This window comes from Hyaena hyaena, unplaced genomic scaffold (genome assembly GCF_003009895.1).
Source record: "Hyaena hyaena isolate Hyena2069 unplaced genomic scaffold, ASM300989v1 scaffold_33, whole genome shotgun sequence".
NCBI classification, from domain to species: Eukaryota; Metazoa; Chordata; class Mammalia; order Carnivora; family Hyaenidae; genus Hyaena; species Hyaena hyaena.
Window position 1 is genome coordinate 3,900,735 of NW_024080666.1, and position 24,921 is coordinate 3,925,655.

Genomic DNA, 24,921 nt, shown 5'->3' on the forward strand with positions numbered 1-24,921 from the left:
CCCCTCTTGCTCTCTTTTAGTACATCCCCCCATCTCCTCTCCTACCCCATGAGGAGAGGGGCTTGTTGAAACCCTGGCTCCCCAAACTTCATCTTCAGAGATTTTGACTCAGTAGGTCTGGGGTAAGGATGAGGAGTTAGAAATCGGCCCTTGGTGAGTTCTGCAGGGCTAGTCCAGGCATTCCTGGAATCCGGCTTTAGGAAACATTGACCTTGACAGAGAGCATCTCAGAGGGAGAAGACCCAGAACAGAGAAGTTGAGGTGGTGGCCAGGGATCCTGGGCGCTGGGCTAAGGGCAGTCTGGGTAGAGAGGTGGTGAGACACAGAGGTGACAAAAGAGGAGCTAGTGAAAAGTCTTGTGGTGGCTGCAGACCCGCCCCCTCCTCCCTTCCGAACCCCACCCCATGCTGGGGGCCATTGCAGTGGCCCCTGGCTGGGTGACCTGTCATGTTCCTCCACTGTCTGTCTGCACCCGCCATCCAGCCTTCCAGAGTGTCCCAGCTACCAGATGGAGGGCTGCCCAATCCAAAACCACAGGGGCTGCTGGAGCGCCCCCTGATGGAGGTTGACTAGTGATGTCATCCAGCACAGTGTGTCACCCAGGGCAGCACTGGGGGTCCCACCCTTCTTCCTGGATTGGGTCGAAACCTGCCTTTCTGCAATGACCATCCACAGCCACTCAGATTAGTCTAGTGCTTGCTTTACAGGACAGACATCCACATTTGTGAGCAAGTGTCCTCTTCTCTAGGCCAAATGTGCTCAGAATGGTATCTATTCTGGGACACTCACCCTACCAGTATATCATTTAAAGTGTGGCCTCTTTTCAGCCCATACAGATTTCCTGGGAAACAGAGGGCCTTGTGTTCGTGGCTGCTTTATAGATCTGCCTGCAATTTGCCCTGCAGCCACTGAACTGATGCTTACTGAAGCCCGCTGTGTGCCTGGCATATGATAGGTCCTGGAAGCCCAACACTGAACAAGGGGCACGACCCCTGCCCCCTCAGAGCTTGTGGCTGGGAGAAGCGGGGGGACAGACCAGCAAGTAAACAGACGTCTCTGTCCTGTGTTGGAGGAGACGATTCAGTGTGTTCACACGTGGCCTCTGATGTACTGGGGCCAGTCCTTGCATAGGAGACCCAAAGGAGGGCTTCCGGAACAATCTGAGATGATAGCAGAGCATTACCTACTCCCCTCCCCGCCTCCATACACACACATCATGCAAAATAAGAGAGAAACCCTCATTAGGAGTCACAGGCATTTAGTAAGCCCCTACTGTGTTCCAGAAGCTTCTGCTTACTGAGCACTTTCTCCAAGTACTCAATATGCCTTCATGGGTCATTATCCTCTTTCCACGGATCGGGAGCCAGGCCTCCTCCCAGGCCACGCAGCCAGGAGGCAGTGAGGGCGGTCTAGCTCTTGACCTCATCCTGCCGTGACAGAGGGATAGGAGTTCCAAGTAGGTTGGAAATTTCTAGCATTTTGGGATTTACCCAGAAATCTTACAACTCAGGTTGTAAGAAATCTTAATACAATCTTAATTAAGTGCCGTAATAGAATCTTAGCAAAATAAAATAAAGAAGGAAGAGGAGTCTAGCGGTCCTAAGGGGAACTTTCCTTGCTGCTCAAGGGTGCAGAGGAGCCTCTGGGCCTTGGTTCTCTTGCCCCACCTCAGATCCCCCACCCCCCACCCCCTTGTGAGGCTGCGGTTGAGGAGTAAGGGCCAAGTGTCAGGGCTCTGAGGGCTCGTACCATTTCATTTGTAAGTGCGGAGGGCAGGGTGGGCCAGCGCAGAGTGCCTGTTAAAACAGATGCTGGTGAGCCCTGCCTGGCCTGTCCAGGCACTATGGGGGTCACGGATGATGCAGTGGGGCCTCCCTGGCACCCACGGCTCTCACCTGGCAGTGCTCGTAACTCACGCCTCAGAAAATGCTTTGTGGATTATGAGTGCTGGTCTGAGCAGCGTCTCTGAAGGAAAGCAGGGTCTCCTCCAGCCAAATGGTCTCTTCCAGAAGCCAGCAGTCACATGGAGGTGGAAGCCGAGAGAACAAGAAGGGTCACTAAGAACCTTCTCTGCTTCGTAAGGCGAGCAGAGGTCATGAATAATGGAGAGAAACAGAGGCCTCTGAGTCCTGGGAGCTCAGAGGATTCGGGCCCTGCCCTCCTTAGGAAGGCCCCAAGCCCTGGGGACGCTGTTCACAGCTCTCCCTGTGAGGCTAGGGGATCTCCGTGGGGGACGCCCCCCTCTACTGCTGCGGTGACCTGGAGAGGCCCCCTTGCTGTGAGGCCAGGTGGGAAAAGATGCCAAGGGCTTGATGTCACCTGATTCTCCGTGAAGGGAGGAGAGGGGCGGGGTAAGGAAGACAGCCTGCCCGCAGTCCCCATGAATAAGAGATGAGGCCCAAGGAGAAGCCCTGGGGCAGGTGCACAGGGTGGCAGCGAGAGGGGCCGGGACAGGAAGGGCAGAGATCGGGCACCGAGGTTCTGCTCAGGGGCCGGAGAGGGAAGGGGAGCACGAGGGGGCTGTGGACACAGGGGATCCAGAGGTGGGCACGGGAGCTCAGGGCCAAGAGGGTGCGAGAACGTGGGGGCCGTAAGCCCACCAGTGCCCGGAAGGGGCAGCCAGCAAGATGATGCCCCAAAAGAAAAAGAGGAGAAAGAAAGACATCGACTTTCTCGCCCTGTATGAGGAGGAGCTGCTGAACTACGCCTCGGAGGACGACGAGGAGGAGCTGGAGCACGAGTATTACAAGGCGAGAGGTGCGGGGCCCTTTCCTGCGCTCGGAGGAGGGCGTGCGGGTTCCAGCCCGGCTCTTTCCCGTGGATGTGTCTGTGCTCCATCGCCAGGGAGTGGCCGGGCAGGCATCACACTGGGGTCCCTCCCGTACAGAGTCGGGGCCGGTGCCCTTAGTCGTGTCTTAGTGGCTCAGAATAGAGCCGAACCACGGCGCCCACACTCTCCAGTCCTATACCTCCCAAGAGCCAGGCTCCAGCATGGCCTGCACCCTGTGGTCTGAGGGCCCAGAGTCCCTGCTCAGGCTGTGGAGGGGAGAGAGGAAGAGGCCTGACCCCTCTCGGCTGGCCTGGCAGGGGTGAGGACGGCCGTCACCACAGCGGCGGAGATGGGGCCTGGAGCTTTGCAAGGAGGACACTTACCGCTCTGCACCCCGGGGCTTGCCCTTGCAGTCTCAGCCTCCCCCTGCAGTGGATGGGGCTGCTTTGAACGGCAGGTAACCCGAGAGGGCTCCATGGGGGAGTCCAGAAGGTAATTTTGGCCTGCAGAGGGGTTTTGCTGGTTTGGTTTGATGGTGTTTAGGTTTTTTCTGCCTTTACAATGTTTTGAAAGGTTTGGCCTTTCAAAAGGTTTGCAGGCTGTGGACGTCCAGTCTCCACTGCTCCCTATCGCTCAGACTAGGTCTGCTTCACCCATCGTCGCTCACTGCCGGGCCCCTGAAGGCAATGAAATTCTCCGTGCTTACTCCAAAGTGGCTCGCTAGTCCCTGTAAGCACCACATTCATTCGTTCACTCTCTCATTCCATAGTCTGCGTTCCTTTCATTGATTGATTCATTCACTTGCTCATTCATTCCCCCAGGTAATTATTTATTGTGCGCTTGCCACTTGCCAGGCTCTGTGCTGGGAGCGATGCTGTGGGGCCACTGACAGTTCTCTGTGCTCACCTGGGGGGGGGGGGGGCACTTTGTTCGTTGGGGTTCGTTCCCTCTGGAGCCAGACAGAATGTTGTGTTTTCCACAAGATCATTCTTCAGCTCTCTGAATTAAGTTTATTAATTAAAATTTTTAAGTTGAGGAATAATCTATATATAGTATAAAACTTTCATAAAGGTACAGTTTAATGACTTTTCATGTGTATGCATGCTTGTGTGATTACCATTCAGATCAGGACACGGAAGGAACATTTCCAGCCTCCAGAAAGTTCTTCACTCTCCTTCCCAGAGGTGGTAGCTCTCCCAGTTCTATCACTGTAGATTAGTTTTTCCTATTCTTGAACTTCAGATAAATGGAATCATACAGTAGATGCATTTTTGTGTCTAGCTCCTCTTTCACTCAATATTATATCTGAGAGATTTCTCCATGGTGTCACACACTGTACAGTTTGTTCTTTTCGTGTACTCTATTATATTTTATAAATGCATCATTTATGTAACCCTTCTATCTTTGATGGGCATTCAGTTTATTTCCAGTTTTTAGCTACTATGCATAAAGTTGCTGTGAATCTTTTTTTTTTTTTCTGAGAGAGAGAGAGAGAGAGAGAGAGAGAGGCAGCGTGAGCAGGGGACGGTCAGAGAAAGAGGGAGACACAGAATCCGAAGCAGGCTCCAGGCTCTGAGGTGTCAGCACAGAACCCGACATGGGGCTCGAATCCATGAACCATGAGCTCATGACCTGAGCCGAAGTCGGATGCTTAACTGACTGAGCCACCCAGGCGCCCCAAAGCTGCTATGAGTCTTGTACATATCTTTTGATGGACACGTGCACTCATTTCTTTTGGATTTATAATTAGAGGTAGAACTGCTGAGTCATCGAGTGGACATATGTTTGGCTACAGGTGCTTGTACTGATTTACGCCCCCACCAGCGTTGTGTGAGAGTGCTAGTGGCGCCACCTTCTTGCCAGCACTTAGTACTGTCAGTCTTTTTAATTGTAGACATTCTCGTGGGGACATAGTAGTATCTCATTGTCATTTTAATGTGCATTCCCCTGATGAATAGTGGTGCTGAGCACTCTTTCATATGTTTATGGGCCATTAGGATATCTTCGCCTATGACTTGCCTATTTAAATCTTTTGCCTACTTTTCAATTTTACTGAAATACAATTTTGTTGAAATACAACTACTTTATAATAAAATGCATCTATTTTATTTTATTTATTTATTTATTTATTTATTTTTACAAATAGTTTATTGTCAAATTAGTTTCCACATAACACTCAGTGCTCATCCCCTCAAGTGCCCTCCTCCATGCCCATCCCTCCTCCCCCCCACATCCATCAGTCCTCAGTTTTTGTCAGCATTCAAGAGTCTCTCATGGTTTGCCTCTCTCCCTTTCCCCCACCATTTCCGCCCTTCTTCTCCCCCTTGTTCCTCCGTCAAGTTCCTCCTAATCCTCCTATATGTGCAAACATATGATATTTGTCCTTCTCTGCCTGACTTATTTCACTCAGCATAACACCCTCAAGGTCCATCCATGTTGCTACACATGGCCAGATTTCATTGTTTCTCATTGCCATGTAGTATTCCATGGTATAGATAAACCCCATCTTCTTGATCCATTCGTCTATTGATGGACACTTAGGCTCTTTCCATTGTTGAGAGTGCTGCTATGAACATTGGGGTACATGTGCTCCTAAAAATGCATCTATTTTAAATGTGCTGTTTGACGGGCATTGACAAACGTATACCTCTGTGTGACCATTAGCACAATCTATGTATAGAGCACTTAAATTATCCCCCAAAGTTCCCTGAGCCCCTCTTCAGTTAATTTCCCCTGCTTCCAACTCTAGGCAACTGTGTTTTGGTTTCTGTTAAAATACTTTAGTCTTTTTAGAGGCTCGTGTAAATGGGATTATAGTGTGCAGTGTCTTGTGTCTGACTTCTTTTGCTCAACGTACCCTGCCTGAGATTCATCTATATGGTATATAGGGTGGTTCACTCCTTTTTGTTGCTGAGTAGTATTCCATTGTGTGGATATGCCACAATTTGTTTATCCATTCACCTGTGGTTGCATATTTAGGTTGTTTGCAGTTTAGAGCTATGATGTATAAAGCTGCTATGAACATTTGTATGTGGGTCTTTGAGTACACATGCTTTTATTTCTCTTGGGTGAATAACCCAAAGCCGAATGTCTGGGTCTTCTGGTAAGTGTGTGTTTATCTTTTAAACAATTTATTGCCCATTAAAAAAACATAGCGTGGTATCTGTTTTCCTTATTGATTTGTATGAATTCTTTATATCTTCTGAGTATGAGTCCTCCAATAGCCATATGCATTCCAAATAGCTGCACCTTTTCATTCTTATGATGGTCTTAGTTTTCATTAAGTCCAATTTATCACATTTTTTATGGCTAGTGTGCTGTTTAAGAAGGAGCTGTATGCCCTTGAATCAGCTTTTGAGGCAGCTTCCTCATCCCTCTCATACCCCAGACTCCCCTTTTCTCCAAACCATGCATCTTCAGGCCTCTATGTCTTCCCACATGTGATGTGGTCCTGGAATTTCCACCATGCTGCTCATTCTTCTGCAAACACTCAGTTTGGAAAAGCCCTTGCGTAAGTGCAAAGCTGTGTGGGCAACACTTCAGGCCCTGGGGTTGTCCAAGGAGGGCTTGTGTATAGATCAGGCACCCCTGTGGTATAGACCATGATGAATTAGGATTTGTTTATCACCAGAGACAAGGAGTTGTGCAAATGTACTGCGTCCTTTCTTCCCTCACAGTGCCTTGATCGAGACCTTCATCAGAACCAGTGACTTCAAAATAAAAGGCATCAACAGCAAATAGTACAAGCTTCTAGGAACCTAAGAGAAGGGAAATCAGTGCCCCTGCTAAGATAGGACTCCTGGCAAGCTCTGCTCAGCTCTGGGACGCCTTATCCTGAGCCTGCAATGGCAGTGCCAGGAGCTCATGGGAGACGAGAGCTGGCAATGCAGCTGTACTCATAGAGGGCAGAGAGGAGAGTGAGGGGCAGGTGCAGGCTCTGAAGAAGGCCATGTCCAGGAGGCATATGAGTGCTGTGCTGGAAAGATAACAGACCAGGAGTCCAGAGACCCTGGACTGGGCTCTAGCGTTGACACTGAGTGATGTGTGACCTGGGCTTTCCCCCTGCCTATAGGCTCCTTGCCTATAAAAAAGCCACCCTGGCTCAGTGGCTTGTGGGTCATAACAGGGGTTTACACAGACCTTTGTAGCTGGGTACCCCCCTGGGGAGCTGGCAGGAGCTATGGCTTCTCCAAGCCCATGTAGGATCCTGGGTTTTCACAGAAGTCTGTGATCTATTCTCTTTTCTCCACCAGTGTATGAGGTGGTCACAGCCACGGGGGATGTTCGTGGTGCAGGGACAGATGCCAATGTCTTCATCACCATTTTCGGAGAGAATGGGCTCTCTCCCAAGCTCCATCTCACCAGCAAGTGAGTACCAACTTGGCCTTAGTGAGGTCATGGGCCACTAAGGTTGGGGCTGATGCAGCTCTGGAACCCATGGAGAAGACCCGTGTGTCCACAGACCTATTAAGTGGCACGGGGTCTCTGTCAACCAAGTCCCTCCCAGTGATCTCCAGTCAACCTTCCTTAGCTCCCCAGTTGGTTTTTGTGTGAAGTATCGCCCACTTTGGATCTCTGACTTCCCAAGGATCTTATTGGCTGTCCCTTGCTGTGGTAGAGGACACTCAGGACTAAGTAACATGGGTCTAGGTCCAGCTTTATCACGTAGTTGCCATGTAACTTTGGCCAGATCTCTTTGCATCCAAGGCCTTGGCTTCCTCATCTAGCGTCTGGGAGTGAGAATTCTCCTTTTTACCAAACTTACAGGATGGTTGAGAGGAAGAAACAGAAGTGTGCATTCAAAGGAGCCCTGAGCTTAACATGCTCTGCACCTGTGTCCAATGTCTTCTAGGGCCCAATGTCACACTAAACCTGCTAATGCACACTCGAGTCAGCCATATAGACTACTTGTGTGTGTACTTGTGCACGTGCCTGTGTAGACCTGCTCTGTGTATACATTTGTGTGTGTGCCTTGTGTCCTTCATGTCATTTGCAATCCATTGAGACCAGGGGCTGCTGCCTCTTCATTTTGATCCTCTCACCTGACCACACACAGGTGCACACAGATAAACCCAGAACAAAACATGGGAACACTTTAGTGGAATTCTAGAATTCTAGAGCTTTCCAGGGGCTGCAGGTGTCGTCTAGGAAGCTGGTTTTCAATCTGTGCTGAATGGAACTGGGGTTGGTACTGGGCCCGTCGTGCCTCCATCCTTCCTGCAGAGTAGCTCACTTATCGTTGTCTTACCCACTGAGTTTTAGAGTCAGATTTTATTTGTACCAAGAAAAGTTTGAAAACCCACTACATTTATTTCAACTTATTCTTGGGGAAACTGAGGCCCAGAGAGGTGCAGAGATTATCTCTGAGCCATGGAGCTTCTAGATGGGAAAGCTAGTCCTCAAACCACAGGTACTGGATATGGACATTTTTCCTCTGGACTCTGTGGCCCAGAGGGTGTGTGGGAATTTCCCCTGCAGACTTCCAGGTCATCACTTCCAAGGGGGCAGGGGAGGCTGTAGACAGGTGGGGTCCACAGGCCAGGACATCCCCGAACTCTGTGCTTCACCCGTGTTCCAGGTTTACCCCGAGCACGGGCTTTGGCATAAACGTGATCCCGTCGAGGCAGGCATAACGTCCTATTTTGTCCATTTCCGCAGAACAGGGTACCCGGCTTCTTGTACTCCTAACAATGCAGAGTGGCTGGCTTGCGGAAGTCTTTCTCACCAGTGATGTGGGCACGGTAAAAGGAAGACATGAAATGTCCATCCTCTTTGCCATGTGACTGCCCCCAAGCACACCTTTCTAGGGAGAAAACACTGGGCTCTGGGAATGCAGCCACGTTGGTTTCTAGAGTCCTCAGCCTGCCTTTTTTAAACAAAAAGAGCCATTTTCTCCTTTCATGGTCATTTCTCACTGTCCTTCCCACTTTCTCGCACCTAGTACCCCCACTCTTCCCCCTCGGCAGCTTCATGTGTCAAACAGCCTCTCGGGAAGGCCCCAGAGTCAGCCTTCATGAGCTGGTGTGAAGGTTTGTCCCTGAGTCCCCGTTTCCAGGAGTGGGAGACCCAGCCTTCCTTCTCAACGTGGAAGGGAAGACGGCCTCACCGCAGAGGGGCTAGGGCACGAGCAGGGCCAGGAGGTGTCTGGGCGTCGCACGCAGGCCAGTGTCTCCACGCCAGCCCCGGGGACAGAACCCAACCCCCCTCCCCCTCCCACGCCACCCCGCGGGTCTCTCTGGTCCCCGCGTGGAGCTCCGCTGGAGCAGCAGGGGCACAGGCCTGGCCAGGGCTCCCGTAGGGCTGGCCTGGAGGGCTCTGCAGGAGCCCACGGGGAGTGGGTGGTTTCGGAGATGGGGCTCATTTTGTCGCATCAGCCATGTGTCCTGGGAGGCTGGGGAGGTGCCGTGCCCAGGGATGCCAGGTGGGGGCGGCTGATGAGGGGAGGTCTGCTTCATCACTCCGGCCCCCTCCCAGTTGTTGGCAAACAGCCAGGGCTCAGTAATATTATGCTGTCAGGGTGGCCAGAGTGGGACCTTACAGGGAAGGGCACATGATCTGGGCCTGAGGTAGAGAAAAAGACTCAGATGAGAGAGGGGCAGGAGGAGGGGACGTTAGACCAAGGGGAACAGCTTGTGGACACATGGAGGCAGCAAGGGGCCAGGAGGGGAGGACAGGCTATAGAAGGCCTTGCTTGCAAGCTGATCAGCGGAGGCCTGACTTAAGATGCGGCCCAGAGAAGTGAATCTGGCTGCCGCAAGACCCGGGGAAACGTCTGCAGAGAGAATTGCAAAGACACAATCCTCACCATCTAAGATGCATTCAGTTCAAGACGGAGCGGAGCCCGTGGGCCTGGGAGGGGAGCACCGCTTTCCAAGGAATCAGGGTCGCAGAGGTCACCTTGCTCTGTGCTGTTTAGATGCAGGTGTTCCAGCCCACCCCTCACCCCCACCCTCGCCCCGGGGTCTGGCTCGGAATCTCTCGTCTCACTGCCGGCTGCCGTTCCCTCCTTGCCATGCTGTGTCACCCCAAACCCAACTCATGTGTCAACTGGAACTGAGCTCTTTTCCTTGCCTTACACACACATGCATACACACACACACGCACACATGCACATACACACAGGCTACAAGGCGTTTTGGGGTGCATCAGACTTCACTGATACTCGGCACCAGAGCAAGTTCACATCACAGCAACGCGAATGGCTTAAAGTGGAATATTAGACAGACTCCCTCATCTTAAGATTCAGCCCTGCCTGTCCTGGAATTTCTCCCTGGCTGCTTTCTCCACAGTGCCAGGCCTTGTCCCCTCACCCCACCGTCCACTCCTGCTTCACCCACATCCTTTCTCCCCTCCGTTCCTCCTCCATCTTCTTCTGCCTTTTCTCCTGAGCCCCACATGGCTCGTCAGCACGTTTGTTTCCCAACACAAAATCATTCTGCTGCAATTATTTGGTGCCTGAGGTTAACATGCTGACTGTTGTTATCCTCATGGTCTAGCGTCTAAACTCCTCCATCCACATTGGGCTGTCGCTTAGGCATGTTCACTTTGATCCTCTGTGAGCTTCACCCCGAGCCCAGACCAGTTGAGTGCAAACCGCCCTGGGTCCCGGAGGACGACCCCCCATGTTCTGGGCTCCCTTCCCGGTGACCCAGGACCACCCCCAGCGCTGGCCCACATGTTCAGAATATGGCAAAAGGATGGGATCTCATGCATCTTCTGGAACACGGATCTCCTGTTGAGAATTCGCCATCTGAGTGTCAGAAAACGCCTGGCATTTTAGCCTGCTAGCCCAGCCAGGTTGGCGGCTAAAATGCCCTGTGCGGCCTGGGAAGCTTCTCCTGGGCAGGGGTCCCTGCTGAACGGCAGGCATGGACAGGGAGGGGGCTGTGAACTGCATTAGGCTTCATTTGCTGAGCAGCCAGGAGCTGTGGTGAAGCCGCAGCCTCCCACAAAGAAGCATGAAGAAGCCTGCACTCCTAATGTTTCCCTTGACAGGGGGGCCTCCGTCCTTGGGATTTCCACCTCACCTCCAGTTTCTGAAACCCACTGCATTGTCTTCTGACTTCCCAACGTGGGGATTTTGGAATCTGACCCCAGTGGGCTGCAGTTGGGGGTTATCCGGGATTATCCTGGCTGCTCCCTGTGAGACGAGAGTCCGGCTAGGCCAGTCTCCATAGTCCTTCTTTTCCTTTCTCTGGGGACAGGCCCTCAGAAGGCCTCCCTCTCATCTGCAGGGAAGATGTTGGGCCCCATCTGGTGACTCTGCAATCGCTCCACACTGTGTGATACCCTGGCACACTCCGGTGTGGTCCTGAGACCCTCTGCCCGTCCTGGTACTTCTTTCTGTCCGGGTCTCCCTCCTTCCTCCTCGCTTTTTAAAATTTGTTTTCTGAGTGACAGTAAAGCACCGCGCTCAACTATTAAACACGCTGGAACGTTCAAATCCACATTCCACCTGGTCACGAGCTCAGGGCCTTTCTGCAGGGCACGGGCAGCTGTCAGAACTTCTCCGGAAGGGGCTGCGGTCAGAGGCCCCCCCTCCCCCAGGACGCCAGCTGCTCTCCTTCCAAATCACCCTCCTCTTCCCCTGCTCATGGGCACTCGCTCTTTTCTAAATTCCAGGCGAGTCGGCAGATGAAGCCTGACAAGCCTCACACTCATCCCCAAGGACTCAGCCCAGGCAGCTGCTGGCCATGGGGCGTGGGGGCTGCGGACACGGGGCCCAGTGCTGTGTGCATAATCACAGATCGGGATGTCCTCCCTTTGGCAAACTTAGAAAATATATACGTACGGGCGAGAAAAAATAAGCAACACTTCATAATACTTTTAGCATCTAGACGTGATGTTTTGTATACATCCTTCTCCTTCATTTTTTTAAATGCACCTGGCCTCCTATGGTGTTCATACATTTTCTTTTTCAACTGCTTTTTATTTTAAGCCTATATTACAAACCTGCTTCTGTTCCATTAACATAATAGGATATTTTTGATGGCTGCATAATATTCTACTTCACAGCCTCCCAGGGTGGCTATTTCTTAGGGTATTTATTTGGCGTGGAGACCCTTGTCTATTCCACGCATTTATTTCCTGGTCTCATACGTTGAAAGTACCTCTTGTTCACTTCCTTATGTCCCACCCACCGAAGCCTGATGGGGCACAGAATTGACGTTCCCGTGTTTTCCATGTTGTTGTGCATCTACTCTTACTCTACGGCACAACATGGGTTGTGATTAATCACTTTTAGAGATAAGATTCCCACAGGCATTTGCAGCAAGCCTGGGGAAGGGAACCTTCAACTCCAGCGAAAATCCAGAAGTTTCTGCCACTTTCTCCTCCTCCCCCTCAGTGCCCAGACCACAACTTTGGGGCCTCTTTTCTCCCAACAAGGCTGCCTCCGTGTACACTTTTCACTTCATTTCATGAGGCCTACCCTGCGTTTGGAGGAGCTTAGGCCTCATGTCTCACAACCTACCCACCTTAAGGAAATTTCTCGGGACAGACTGCTTGCTAAAGTGGGTCTGTTTGCAGAGAACCACAGCTTTGGAATCTGAAGAACTCACAAGCCTTTTGTTACTGAGTCTGAGCCTTGTTGCCTTAGAGAGAAGGCTCTTCCTCTCCATATTTGGAAATACAGTGATGGCTGATAAAGAGGTATTCGTCTTCTGCGCTTTTCTTTTCCCATGGGCTGTGTGCTGGTGCCGGGAGCCCGTGCCGGGAGCCCCGGGGGAGGTCGACGTGAGGCTCTGCGGCCTGTGAGGGTTTCACTGCGTGGGCAGGAAGAACTGTGAGTAGACCCCGATGGCTGGGTCCGAGCCCACACAGAGGACGCAGCGGATGTCCGAGCGATGAGATTCAGGCTTCTGCTCTCGGAGGACTCCTGGCTGAGGCTGCTCCAGCCCTCCTGTGTCTAAGCTGATGGAATCTAGGATGCTCCTGAGTCTGGACTCACCTGGGCGGCTCGTTGGGGGAACATCTCAGGTGTACTAGCTTCTGTTCACACCATCTTTGTGTTGCCAGATATGCATTCCCTCACCGCCCCACCTCCCTGTTGCTGGTTTGAGTGTTTCCTTTCTTGCTGGAATGGCAGGACCATGGACCACCACCCAGGTCCGCATCCGCTGCTTGGGGCTGCCATTGCAACTCCCCCAGCAAGAGCAAGGCAGGTGAGGAGAGGCCCGGGGGCCTGCAGACCCAAGGGCACCGTGGCATCCACTCTGCCCTCCTTCCTCCTCCACCATCCCAATGCAGAGCAACCAGAAGGCATTGGGTCATGACTCTGGAGGTCCAGGTTCTGGTCCCAGCTCCGCAATCAATTAGCAGTTTACCTGTTTGTAAAATGGGGCTAATTGTTGCCCACCATACCTGCCTTAGTGAAGCATGGCGAGCATCACAGGAGAACGTTGAGTGTGAAAGAAAGGAGCAAATAGTAACAGACCTTGCCCTCTGTCAGGAATCTCCGAACAGGAGCGATTGCTTATAGCACTGCCTAGGGCTGGGATGGTGGAGGAAGAGGGGGGATGCCAGCCCTTGGCTCTCCTCCCGGGCTTGTGAGCCAAGTGCAGATCTGTACTAAGTGTGCACGTGCTCATTGTAGGAGTGAATCTGCCTTTGAGAAAGCCAATGTCGATGTGTTCCGGGTGAGAACCAACAACGTGGGCCTCATCTACAAAATCAGGTAAGAATCTGGCCCCTGACCAGGAAGGGAGCGAGATAAAAACCAGTAGATTAGGAACTGGTGTTATTACTGACACTTTCTGCATGTTGAGTACTCCCTGGTGTCATTGAGGGGTGACTGAAGGCCCAGATCTTTCCCTTCCATGCTGAGTCATGGCTCCCTAAACTTGCCATTAGAGATTCACTTCTTTGTGTTGAGACTGCTTAAGACAGTTTCTCATAAACTTGGCAAATATGCTCCAAGAGGCACTAACATAGTGGTTAAGAGTGGATTCTGAGTCCAGATTGCCTGGGTTCAAACTTCTGCCTTGCCATTTGCTAACTGTGGAACATTGGGCATTTCCTCTCCAAGCCCCAGTTTCCTCATTTGTAATAATGATGCCTACCAGCTAGAGTTAGGGAGGACTCAACCAGTTAGTGCTTAGATAGTAACCGGCACTCAGCAAGTATTAGAGATGCCGGGTCACACTTCAGGGTGCCTTTCCACAGACAGCTTGTCTCTCTCTGGGGGCATCTGTGTGAGTGGTGGGAAGGGGTAATTCTATCATCCTGGCTGCCAAGGAAGAGTCTTCAATTGCCCCCCTTCCCCCCTCCCTTCTCCCTTCCTATGACCCACATGCATTCAAGTTCATGCCCATTTGTCAGAATGTCAAGATCATCTGGGGTCTGATTGCATGCAGGCTAGGGCCTGGCTGGCTCAGTCCTAATTTTTCTTCCTCCCACTAGAAAGTATAGGACCATGCCTGTCTTTCCTGGGGAAATAAGGGACAAATGAGGGTCCTGGCACTGGTGTGTGAGGGAAGGGTGTGACAAACAGGGAAGGGGAGGGTTGGGAAGGGGGTTTTGCTGTGGGGAAAGGCAACCACTATGCTGAGGTCCTACTAGGTGCTGGGCTCTGTGCCAGGCAGAGGTACACATGCTCGGGTATGTCACGTGTCATCAGTGTGTCGGGACTGTGTGCTATGAGCTGTGACTGTCCCATGATGGCCTGCAAAGATAAGGTCCCAGTGCAGTGCACAGGGAGGAGATATTTGGTGCCAAGTGAGGTCATGCAGGGGTCAAGGTCTGGGGGAGTAACTGACCTCAGAGAAAAAACTGGGATTGCCAAGGATGAGGGGGACTATTAGAAGTCCAGAATATTTGGGGGGCCAGATTTTGAAGAGCGCCGATCTATACTGCCTGATACAGTAGCCCCTGGCCACACGTGGCCCGAATGCTTGAAATGTGGTTACTCCAGATTGAGATGCACCATACCCATATGAACACAGTAGAGTTTTGAAAACTTAGTATAAGAATATAAAAAATTGCATTGATAAATTGTCACATGGTTGCATGTTGAAATGATAAATGGATGAGATAGAATATATTATTAAAATGAACTTCACCTGTTTTTTTGCTTCTAGAAATCTAGAAAATCTAAACCTATGTACATGGCTCACACATGCAGCTCATGTGATATTTCTATGGGGCGACATCAGTGTAGATGGCCACATGGTATCCTCGGGTGGCTGGATTCAGGAGAGTATCTGGGGGGCCTGGGGGTCCAGGGATTAGGGAGAGAAGGGAAGTTTAAGATGGTCATGCTGCAATCCTGGGCAAGCCTGGATTTTCCCTGGAAGGCAACAGTACCTTGCAGGTGATGTAACAACGTAACACTCATTAATAAGCACATCTACCTTGCAAGGTATTCCCATTTTGCAGATGAGGAAACTGAGGTTCGAGGGGGTAAAGCAACAACAACAACAAAATGAGGGAACCTCTCTTTGGAGTGAACATTTGGGTATGCCAGTGTGGAAAGGGTGTCATCTCTGTTCTGCCAATGACGTGTGGGTGTCTGCTTCTGCCCCAGGATCGAGCATGACAACACTGGCCTGAACGCCAGCTGGTACCTGGATCGTGTGATTGTGACCGACATGAAGCGGCCTCACCTCCGTTACTACTTCAACTGCAACAACTGGCTGAGCAAGGTGGAAGGTGACCGCCAATGGTGCCGTGACCTGCTAGCCAGCTTCAATCCTATGGACACGCCCCGAGGTCAGTGCTGAGGCTGGCCTGCCTGCCGTCCCTCCCTGCCTGGGCTGGCCCCCGCCCCTGTCTTGCTCTGGGCAGTCCCCGGTCCCCTTGCCACTCCTCCAGGGTCTTCCAGTCATCTGGGGCCCAGGGGAAGCCCCATCTTTTCCACAGGACCTTCCCAAGAGCCAGCTTATGTGCCCTGGGGGCTCAAGGAAAGGGGAAATGCAAAAGGACCGGGAGGCATGATGGAGGGGTGGGATATCCTGCCCCTATCTGGTGTTTTCAACAACTCTTGTTGATGGGTATCTACCTTGAGTCCTCTCTGAGTTCACAGGCAGCTTTCTACATCTTCCCGTCTCTTTGGCCTTCTTCTCATGTCCAAAGGAAGGTGAGCTACAGCCACGCCATGGTGGATGGGAATCAGAACTCACAGATGTAGGGGCTCGGTTGAGCTGTCCCCATCTCCTCCTGATTCTATGAGGAGGGAAACAACTAATTCCACTTGAGTGGTGCATCTCTGGCCAAAGGCCTTAAATTCAGGCTTTTTAGCTCAACAGGAGGGGTGTGGAGAACAAACCATGTAAAAACACACACCTTGTCCTATGACCTATTTTATCACACTTTGTCCCCTAAAGTTCTGACCTCACTTCCTCTCACTATTGGACATATTTGCCTTTCCAGAAAGGGAGACATCACGTGTGGGCACTACCATCATAGCATCTTGCTCACAGAGCATCATAGGCCATTGGAGGTGAAGGCATTTGATAGCCAGGAGAAATGACTTTGCTGGGGTCGCTCAGTAGAGTAACAGAAGGTGGATGCACTCCTTAGATGCTGTCTTCCAGCATGTACCTTGTGGTCTCCAAGTTCCATCCTCTCTTGCAGCCCAGCTGGGCAGAAATAAGCATATCCTGTATCTCACTGGGCTTTAGCTCACCTTCCTCTGTCTACCTCTGATTTCCTACCTTCCAGCACATCTTGAACGTGCTTCATTCCTCTGTGGCCTCCATCATAATAACTTGCAACTTCACTGTTTCTTTTTTAAAAATGAGATGTTACTGATTTTTCTCTTATTACAAAAGCCAGATTTGATCACTGTAGAAAATTTAGAAAATGGAGATGCTCAAACATAAAAAAAAAAAGAACACCTGTGATTCCATCACCTGGAGAAACATCACTGATGACACGTTTGTGCTCTCATTTCTAGTCTTCTCTGTGCATAGATAGTTTGAGAGAATGGGCTGGCACCACATCCTGTTTAGAGGATGTTTGTCTCTATGCCATTAAATATGGCTCAACGCCCTTGCTTGGAGTGGCTGTGAAGTGTTCTTGTACAGGGAGGCGCCATCATTCATAATCCCTTGGGTTGAAAATTTACATTGTGTACTCCTCTAAAATTTTATTGTTAATATAAATAATACACCTAAATCCTTGCACAGACAAATGATTCCTTAGGATAAATTCCTAAATAGAATTTCTAGGTCAAATAGAATGCACATGGGTAAGGCTTTTAATGGGTGTTTCCAAAATGCTGCAGAAGGGGTGCATCAGTGCACAATCCCACCAGCTGTGCAAAAGCACCCACTTCCTTGCCCTTAATACTTACTATTATTTAACTTTCTAACTGGCTAGGAAAAGGGATTTTGCAATGTTTTCTCTTTGGTTATTCGTGCAGCTGGATTTTTTTCGTGCTGGATATTTTTCATGTGTTTATTGGCCATCTGTATTGTGTGTGTATATTTGTGTGTGTGTGTGTGTTTATGAATTGTCTGCTCATACCCCATGAGTGTCTTTTTTATTTTATTTTATTTTATTTTATTTTATTTTATTTTATTTTTCATTTTAATTCATTTTTTTTTTTACAAATAGTTTATTGTCAAATTAGTTTCCACATAACACCCAGTGCTCATCCCCATGAGTGCCCTCCTCCATGCCCATCCCCCCTCCCCCCTACATCCATCAGTTCTGTTTGTGTCAGCATTCAAGAGTCTCTCATGGTTTGCCTCTCTCCCTTCCCCCCACCATTTCCCCCCATCTTCTCCCCCTTGTTCCTCTGTTAAGTTCCTCCTAATCCTCCTATACGTGCAAACATATGATATTTGTCCTTCTCTGCCTGACTTATTTCCATGAGTGTCTTTTCAATTGGGGTGAATTTCATAGATTTTCCCCAAAACTTTAAGTATCCATGATGCTTGATCCAGTCTTTTTACTAGGATCAGTCCTTAGCAAGTTGTTAAGCTGGCTATAACTCTTCCTCTCTACTCTCTCAGGTTTTCCCTTTTGTTGGCTTTTTCCCACCATTTAGTCCTTCATGCTACCTTTTGCTTTGGTCACATGAAAATCTGGGGTTCCCCTGTTAGAAGAGCTTCTGAGAAGTCACCATTAAGAAAGAATTCATGTAACTCCATGGTTCTCCAGCTTTCCATGGGAATCATCCAGCATAGTGTTCTTGCCTCTTAAAGGAAAGACAAAGACACCAGCTGACCTTGTCCCTGAATCAGACCACTTGGGCCCCAGGCCCTTTTATGAGCTTGGAGGGTACTGAATTTTTAGTATTTCCATGTTGGATTCTAGAAGAAGGAATGAAAAAAGGGGATCTTCGAATATTCAAAGGACTGCATTGATAAACAAAAGGTTAACTCTCTTTGCTTTTCACCTGGAATTATACCCACTTGATATTTGGTTGCTGCAGGAGGCACTCTAATGGTCAAAATGGAGAAGATAATCAGATCTGGATAGATGAAAATATTTTAAGTCGTGAGATGGGGCTTAAGAAGGGGACTTTTTAGTGTATATTTCATCCCCTCCCAACCATCCAAGGGATGGTGAGTCATTAGCTGGGTAGCTTTGCTCCTCTGTTCCCACCTCCAGGACCATCTCCTGAAGCTCTGTCTGATAAATAACTGGAACCTTCTTTCATTCCTGCTCTTCAAGGAGGGTAGGTGTTCTAGGCTGACCGACTGACCCTTTGGCCGAGGTGGTCAGCAGTAGTGACAGGGGTGGAGGGACTGGACCTTGATCAGGTTTCTAGATGGTTCCTCTATAGGGGATCTTGTATATCATGCTTAGTTAGAGATATGGCCCCTGTGGGTGCTGGTGAGCTGTGTAGCTTTAGGATTGCTGCCCTGGACAAGAATGTCACCCTTCCTGAATGACACAGTGCCTGACGTTTGCCACGGAGATGACTTTTCCCTCTCTAGGGTTCTCTTTAAACATGGGAAAATGCCCCACATATTCCTGGTACACTGGGGTGAATGCCTGGTCAGGGCCACCCTCTTCCTTCATGGAGCCCATGGGGTAAAGGTAGCCATGTGAAAAAATAGGCAGGAGGTTCCAAAAGCAGAAGGTGGACGGTGGCTAACTCACAGTTGTGTGGATGGAATATCCTAGAGCCCAAGTTCAATTTCTCAATTGGTTGGTAAAATCGCTGCACTTGGCAACTTAAGGAAGCCAGGCAGCAGAGCCAACCCAAACACTTCACCTTTTGATTTCCTCTATGTCTGACTGCCAGGCCTGGGGATCTCTTGCTGGGGCCTGGGGAGACCAGCGGTGGTGTCCCCTCAACCAGTGGAGGCTCCCGAACTCCAGCCACTCACATTCCATCTTCAAGAGTCTTGCCTTTTTCAAGTACAACCCTTTTCCTTGTCTTATTCTTCTTTAACTCACTTTTGGCAACTTACATATTAACTTGTAAACTTATTTTTAAAAGAAAGTAGATATCGATATCACAAAAATACTGTTATCAATTCCTGTAAATATCAGCGTATATGATAACCCTCCTGTATCACCATTAGCACCCCATGTGGTGTGCAAATTGCACTCTGGGAAACACAACAGCCCTGATCTGTGAGAAAGGGAAAGCAGAAGTGGGGAGGAGGGGAGGGTATCTGGGCTGTCTTCTTCAAGAGTCCTTGCTTCACTTCTTCATCACTGGCACACTTTTGGGGGAGGCAAAGTGAAGGATGGCAGGCAGGTGTTAATTGCCCAGAGGACCAAACTCAGAGGCTCAGAGAGGTGGTGATTCATCTAATACCAAATGGCCAACCACTGATAGAGCTGGGACTAGAATGTGGAGCTCCTAATTCTTGGAATGGGCTTCCTGCCTGTTTCCAAGACCAAGGGCAGCCAACCTGGCCCCTAAGAGATCAGGGCTTGAGGGATCACAGCTAGGGCTCATGGGCATTAGTAGGATCAGTCTACTGTCACAGGGATCCTTTCCACACTGTCCACATCAGTTGCTTCTCCAGCCTTGGTTTGAATCCAGTCTTTCTTGAGGATGATTGATTCCTAACCACCCAGCTCAGCCATCCCAGTGGCAAGTGGCACTGGTTTTCAGGAAGCTCTTCCTGCAGTTAAACCCCATACAATCTCCCTGGGACTTCTGCTTGTCTGTTGCAGTCCTCTGCTGATGACCCCTTGGATGTTTTCATGTCTGCCTTTCAGCCACGTGAAGACAGGCTTCCCTCCTCTCAGGACTGCATCCCCAGGTTCCTTAGCCTCTTGTGTTGTGGCTCATGTCCAGTCTGAATCCCTGAGTAGCTCTGGTTGCCAGTGCTCCCCAAGAATGTACTTTCTAGGCGAGAACCCTATCTTCCAGATGGGGGAACTCCTCAGAACAAGAGTGGATGGATCTCCCTGACTCCATCATCCTACTTCTTTTAGAAAATTATTATTATTGCAGTAAGACATAGATAAAATTCACCATATTAACCATATTTAAATGTATTATTCACTGGCATTAAATAAATTAATTATTGGATATCCATCACTATCATCTGTCTCCAGAACTTTTTCATCTTCCCAAACTGACACTGTCCCCATAAAATAGCTCTCCTTTCCCACTTCTTCCAGCCATGAGTAACCTCTGTTCTGCCTTCTGTCTCTATAAATTTGACTACTTAGGAATCTCATATAAGTAGAATCGTACAATATTTGTATTTTTGTGACTGGCTTATTTTACTTTAGCATAATGTCTTCAAGCTCCATCCATGTTACACCGTGTGTGGGAATTTCATTTCTTTGTATGGATAAATAATATTCCATTATATGCACAGCCCCTTTTTTATTTATCTAGTTATCTGTCAATGGACATTTGGGTTCTTTCCACCTTTTGGCTATTGTGAATAACACTGCTATGAATGTTGTGTACAAATAGCTGCTGAAGTTCCTGCTTTAATTTTTGGGGGGTACAGGTCCATCAGTGGAATTATTGGATTGGGTAGTAATTCTATGTTTAACTTTTTTGAGGAACAGCTATACTGTTTCCTACAGCAGTTACATCATTTTGCATTCCCACTAACAATGGACAAGGTTCCAATTTCTCTACATACTCACCAATACTTGTTATTTTCTGGGTTTTTAAAATAATAACCACGGTTAGTGATGTTGAACATCTCTTCTTGTGCTTATGGGTCATTTGTACGTTGTCTTTGGAGAAATGTCCATTCAAGTCTTTTGCCCATCTTAAAGTTGGGTTGTCTGTTTTTGTCGTTGAGTTGTATGGGACCATCCAGAATATATTTGGAGATATTAACCTCTTATCAGATGTGATTGATTTATAATTACTTTCTCCCATTCTATGGGTTGCCTTTTCACTCTGTTGAAAGAGTTTTGTTGGTGCACAAAAGCTCTTAATTTTTATGAAGTCCAATTTATTATTTTTTCTGTTGTTGCCTATGCTTTTGGTGTCATACCCGAGAAATCATCACCAAACCCAGTACCATGAAGATTTTGCCCCGTGTTTTCTTCTAAGAGTGTTATACATCTACCCTTACATTTAGCTTGTTGATCCATTTTGACTTAATTTTTGTACATAGTATGGAATTTAAAAAATTCATCTTTTTGCACCTGGAGATCCAGTTTTCCTAGCATCATTTGTGTAAAGGCTGTCCCTTCCCCCATTGAATGGTTTTGGCACTCGTGTCAAATGCCATTTGACCATATTTGCAAGGGCTTATTTCTGGGTTCTCTATTCTGTTCATTGACCCAAATGTCTGTCCTTAAATCTACTGCACTGTTTTGATTACTGTAGCTTTGGACAGAATTTGGAAATCAGAATATGTAAGACTTCCAACTTTGTTCTTTCTTTTAAAATTGTTTAGACATTCAGGCTCCCTTGATGCCCTGCTTTTTTTTTTTTTTTTTTTTTAATCCATCCTGCATCTTCATTAACCATTTTTCACAATGACAATATATCACATTGACTTTACTGTCAAAGGGCTCTTATTCCCCCAGAAGAAAGGATGAAAATGCTGTCTCCACCCTGAATCCTCAGTTCTTGCTCAGGACTTCAAGGCTTCTGGAGAAGCATCCTGGATTCTCCTGACTAATTCCCACATGAGTCAGTAGGAGCGGGTGCCCCATTCTTGGCTGGCTCCCCTCCACATCTTGGTGGGATGGTCCAGGAGACACAACACCTCCTGATTAATAATCGCAGACATACATGCACACTGCTGGGGAGTTAGCAGCCATCTCTTTGCTCGTTTCCCTCTTAGAGTGGGTGTCAGGGGTCCTGGCACCTTCTGGGGCCAGGGGAGGATTGGCAGCCGCTTTCCCAGCATGTCTGCATTGACTATCCCTGGGAACACAGTCTTGGCTATCGAACTGCTCCAGAATTGTAGTGAATTCTCCCTCCTGCCATCTGCTTCTTGGCATCCCCCCATTGCCATGCATGCCTGACTCTCTTCCTAGAGGATTTCTGTCTAGAATGGCTGCCCCTCTTGACAACCCAAAACCCAGAGGGTCAGGGTAGCTGCATTGACATCTGTACAGTGAGGGCAGGCCCTGGCCAGAATCTCAGCACAGTCTCCCAGGCCTTGAAGTGAAGTATTACCATTAGCAGCTGTCATTGGTCATGCCCCTCTGCTCCCTGAGCTGCTCTTAAATGCTGAGTCTGGGGTAAGGATATGACCCTTGTCTTCCTGCTGCTTGAAGTCCAGTAAGGACACAGACCTCATAGTACGAGCTACCCTCAAGGGGAGTGGAGGGCATCACATGGTTCAAAGCTCCATGTCTCAAGTCATAAGAGTCCTAGTTTCAAATCCCCAAACACTGCCTTCTAGCTGTGTGACCTTCGGACAAAATACTTCTGTAGTCTTGTGTCTTCATATGTATACACGGGACAAATCTACAGCACTCCTAGGAGGTAAGGTCTATTATCCTCCCCACTTTACACCTGCAACAAGGGTCAGGTTGAGGAGGCATGGACCACCTCTCCCTGTGTTTCTTAGTCCCATTCTTAGTCCCAGCTCCCATTTCTCAGCTTGTTTGCTCAGACTGTGTTGGCTCCAGTGTCTGGCAGACGGAAGCTCTGAAAGCTGTTCTCTCCAGCACTAATAAACCATGGGGAGGTTTCAAGGGATCCATAGGAAACCGGTCTGAGAATGAGATATCTTCTCCCCACCTGCTCTCAGATTGTGGAGAGAAGCCAGACCGCTGACAGAAGTTTCTGGGGTTCAGCCCTGTCCTATCAAGCCCCACAAGGACCCAGTAGGATTGCTGTCCCCAGAGCCCAGAATCCTGCCTGCCTATGGCTTGGAAGGGTTATCCTTGCTCCTAGACTTCTGTGTCAAGTTGGTTAGAGAGAAATCTGTGGATCTCCTACTAAAACATATCTCAGGGTCAGGAAATGTCAGAGCCAGTGCCTTCCCTGCCCCTCTTCCTCTTGTCTGCTCTCTTTTATCCTGTGCTTCATTCTCCAGGCTACCCAAATCCCACTAAGGGTGAAGCTGCAGCCTCTCTGGAAAGCACTGCCTGCTCGCTCACCTTGGGGTTCCTCCTCCAAACTCTGGAGAAATTGAAGTCTGTGCTATCCACTGAAGTGGATTTTCAGGGGGTTCCCCCAATCCAACTGCAGTCAGGGATGTGTAAGGAGTCTAAGGGCAGAGAGGAGGAACTTTTCAGCCAGCTCTTTGAGACGCAGACGTGATCTGGCCAGTTCGTAGCCAGAAGGAGCCACCATGGCTGATGGGGTGGGTGGCAGCCCTCAGGGGTTTTGAGATGGATCAATGGCTGAGACACCCCGTATCTCAGGGACTGCTGTTGGCCTCTTTGGGTGCTAACTGCTGAAGATGTGTCTATCTGGGCTCTCCAGCCAAGCTCAGGCTTCTCTGGGCATAACACTGGGGTCTCACCACCTGATGATTTCTCTTATACTTGCTGACTTGGTCACTGGAACTAAGAGGCTTGAGTGAAGATGAATAAGAAACAGGCGTGTGTGTGTGTGTGTGTGTGTGTGTGTGTGTGTAGACACAATCACTTATAAAGACCAGCAGCAGAGATGGGTGGAAAGAGCTCTATCGTGGAGTGGGAGGCAGATAAATGGCTTCCAGTCTTGCCCTTCGGTAACTGTGTGACCTAAGCAGGTTACTTGTCCTCTCTGGGCTGCTTCCTCATCTTACCAGAAGGCTGGACCAGATGTTCTCTGAGGTCCTTTGTAGCACTGGCTTTCTCTGGTATTCTGCCAGCTAAATGCCTCCTTGTCTCTGGTACCTGGCTCCAGGTCTCCCACTCCCCAAATTCACTCCCTGAACTTTGACGTGGTTACTTCTGATGTGACATTCATGGGGCACAGCACTCAGGTGCAATTGATGACTACATGACAGAGTTGCACAGGCTGAGAGCACAGGGCTGCCCATCCCTCTGGCCCCAGGGAGGCTCAGGACACATCTCTGGGGCTGAAGAGGGCCAGACCTGTTTAAGACAGACCCTGCCTGGCCTTCTCACTGCCAATATGATGTCATTTCCTGCTTCCCGGCCAAGTAATTGTCCTCATCCCAGCACCAACCCACAAATCCGCCCACCTTAAAAAAGCACTGAGATGATCACGTGGCTTAACTTAGTACTGAGCCCACACTGCATCGCTTCGGGAGAGTTCTGCCAACTTGGCAATGCGACAGGCCTCTGAAGCCAAGAGCTGAGTTCCAGCTGGCCTGGGGGCTGTTCACACCCCAGGGCTGTCAGAACCCAGGCACAACAGCTCATCGATGTTTCAGACCCAGGCCTCGCAGACAGTGGAGGAGGCCCTTGCCTTCAGAAGGTCCCTGTCTGAAGTGGGTCCTGTCCCTCCCTGTCTCCCAACGGAGCCTGTTCCCTAGGCTTCCTTTGGGACAATCCTTTCTCTAAAGGAGCAGTTATCTTCGTTGGTGGGTTAATAATAAACATGGCTGCAGCCAGTATTGTGCTATGCCCCAGAGAGACCGAGGGGCTGGCTGTTGAAGGAAAGGGGGCCCATGAGAAGTAGCAACCACTGGGGAGGTGAGCTGGGAGCATGCAGGTTGTCGGGGAGTGGCAAATTGCCACTTTTCGTCCAAATTCTCAGTCTGGGGCTTTTTCTTTCTTCCTTTCTTCCCACTTCTTCCCTTCCTTCCTTCCTTCCCTCCTTCTTTCCATTTTTCGATCCTTCTTTCCTTCCTTCCTTCCTTTTTTCCACCTCCCCATCTTCCTTCTTTTCTCCTCCCCCTCCC

General features: G+C 49.5%; 1 protein-coding gene across 3 annotated transcripts in view; it reads left to right on the forward strand.

Moving 5' to 3' along the window:
- Positions 1 to 2,627: 2,627 nt before the first annotated feature.
- Positions 2,628 to 24,921, forward strand: part of LOXHD1 (lipoxygenase homology domains 1) — a 160,027-nt gene continuing 137,733 nt past the window's right edge. For all 3 annotated transcript variants that reach the window (XM_039228860.1, XM_039228861.1, XM_039228863.1), the window contains exons 1-4: positions 2,628 to 2,757; positions 7,024 to 7,138; positions 13,365 to 13,445; positions 15,294 to 15,478. In XM_039228860.1, coding sequence (XP_039084791.1) covers positions 2,628 to 2,757; positions 7,024 to 7,138; positions 13,365 to 13,445; positions 15,294 to 15,478 — 511 coding nt within the window. The remainder of the gene's footprint in view (positions 2,758 to 7,023; positions 7,139 to 13,364; positions 13,446 to 15,293; positions 15,479 to 24,921) is intronic.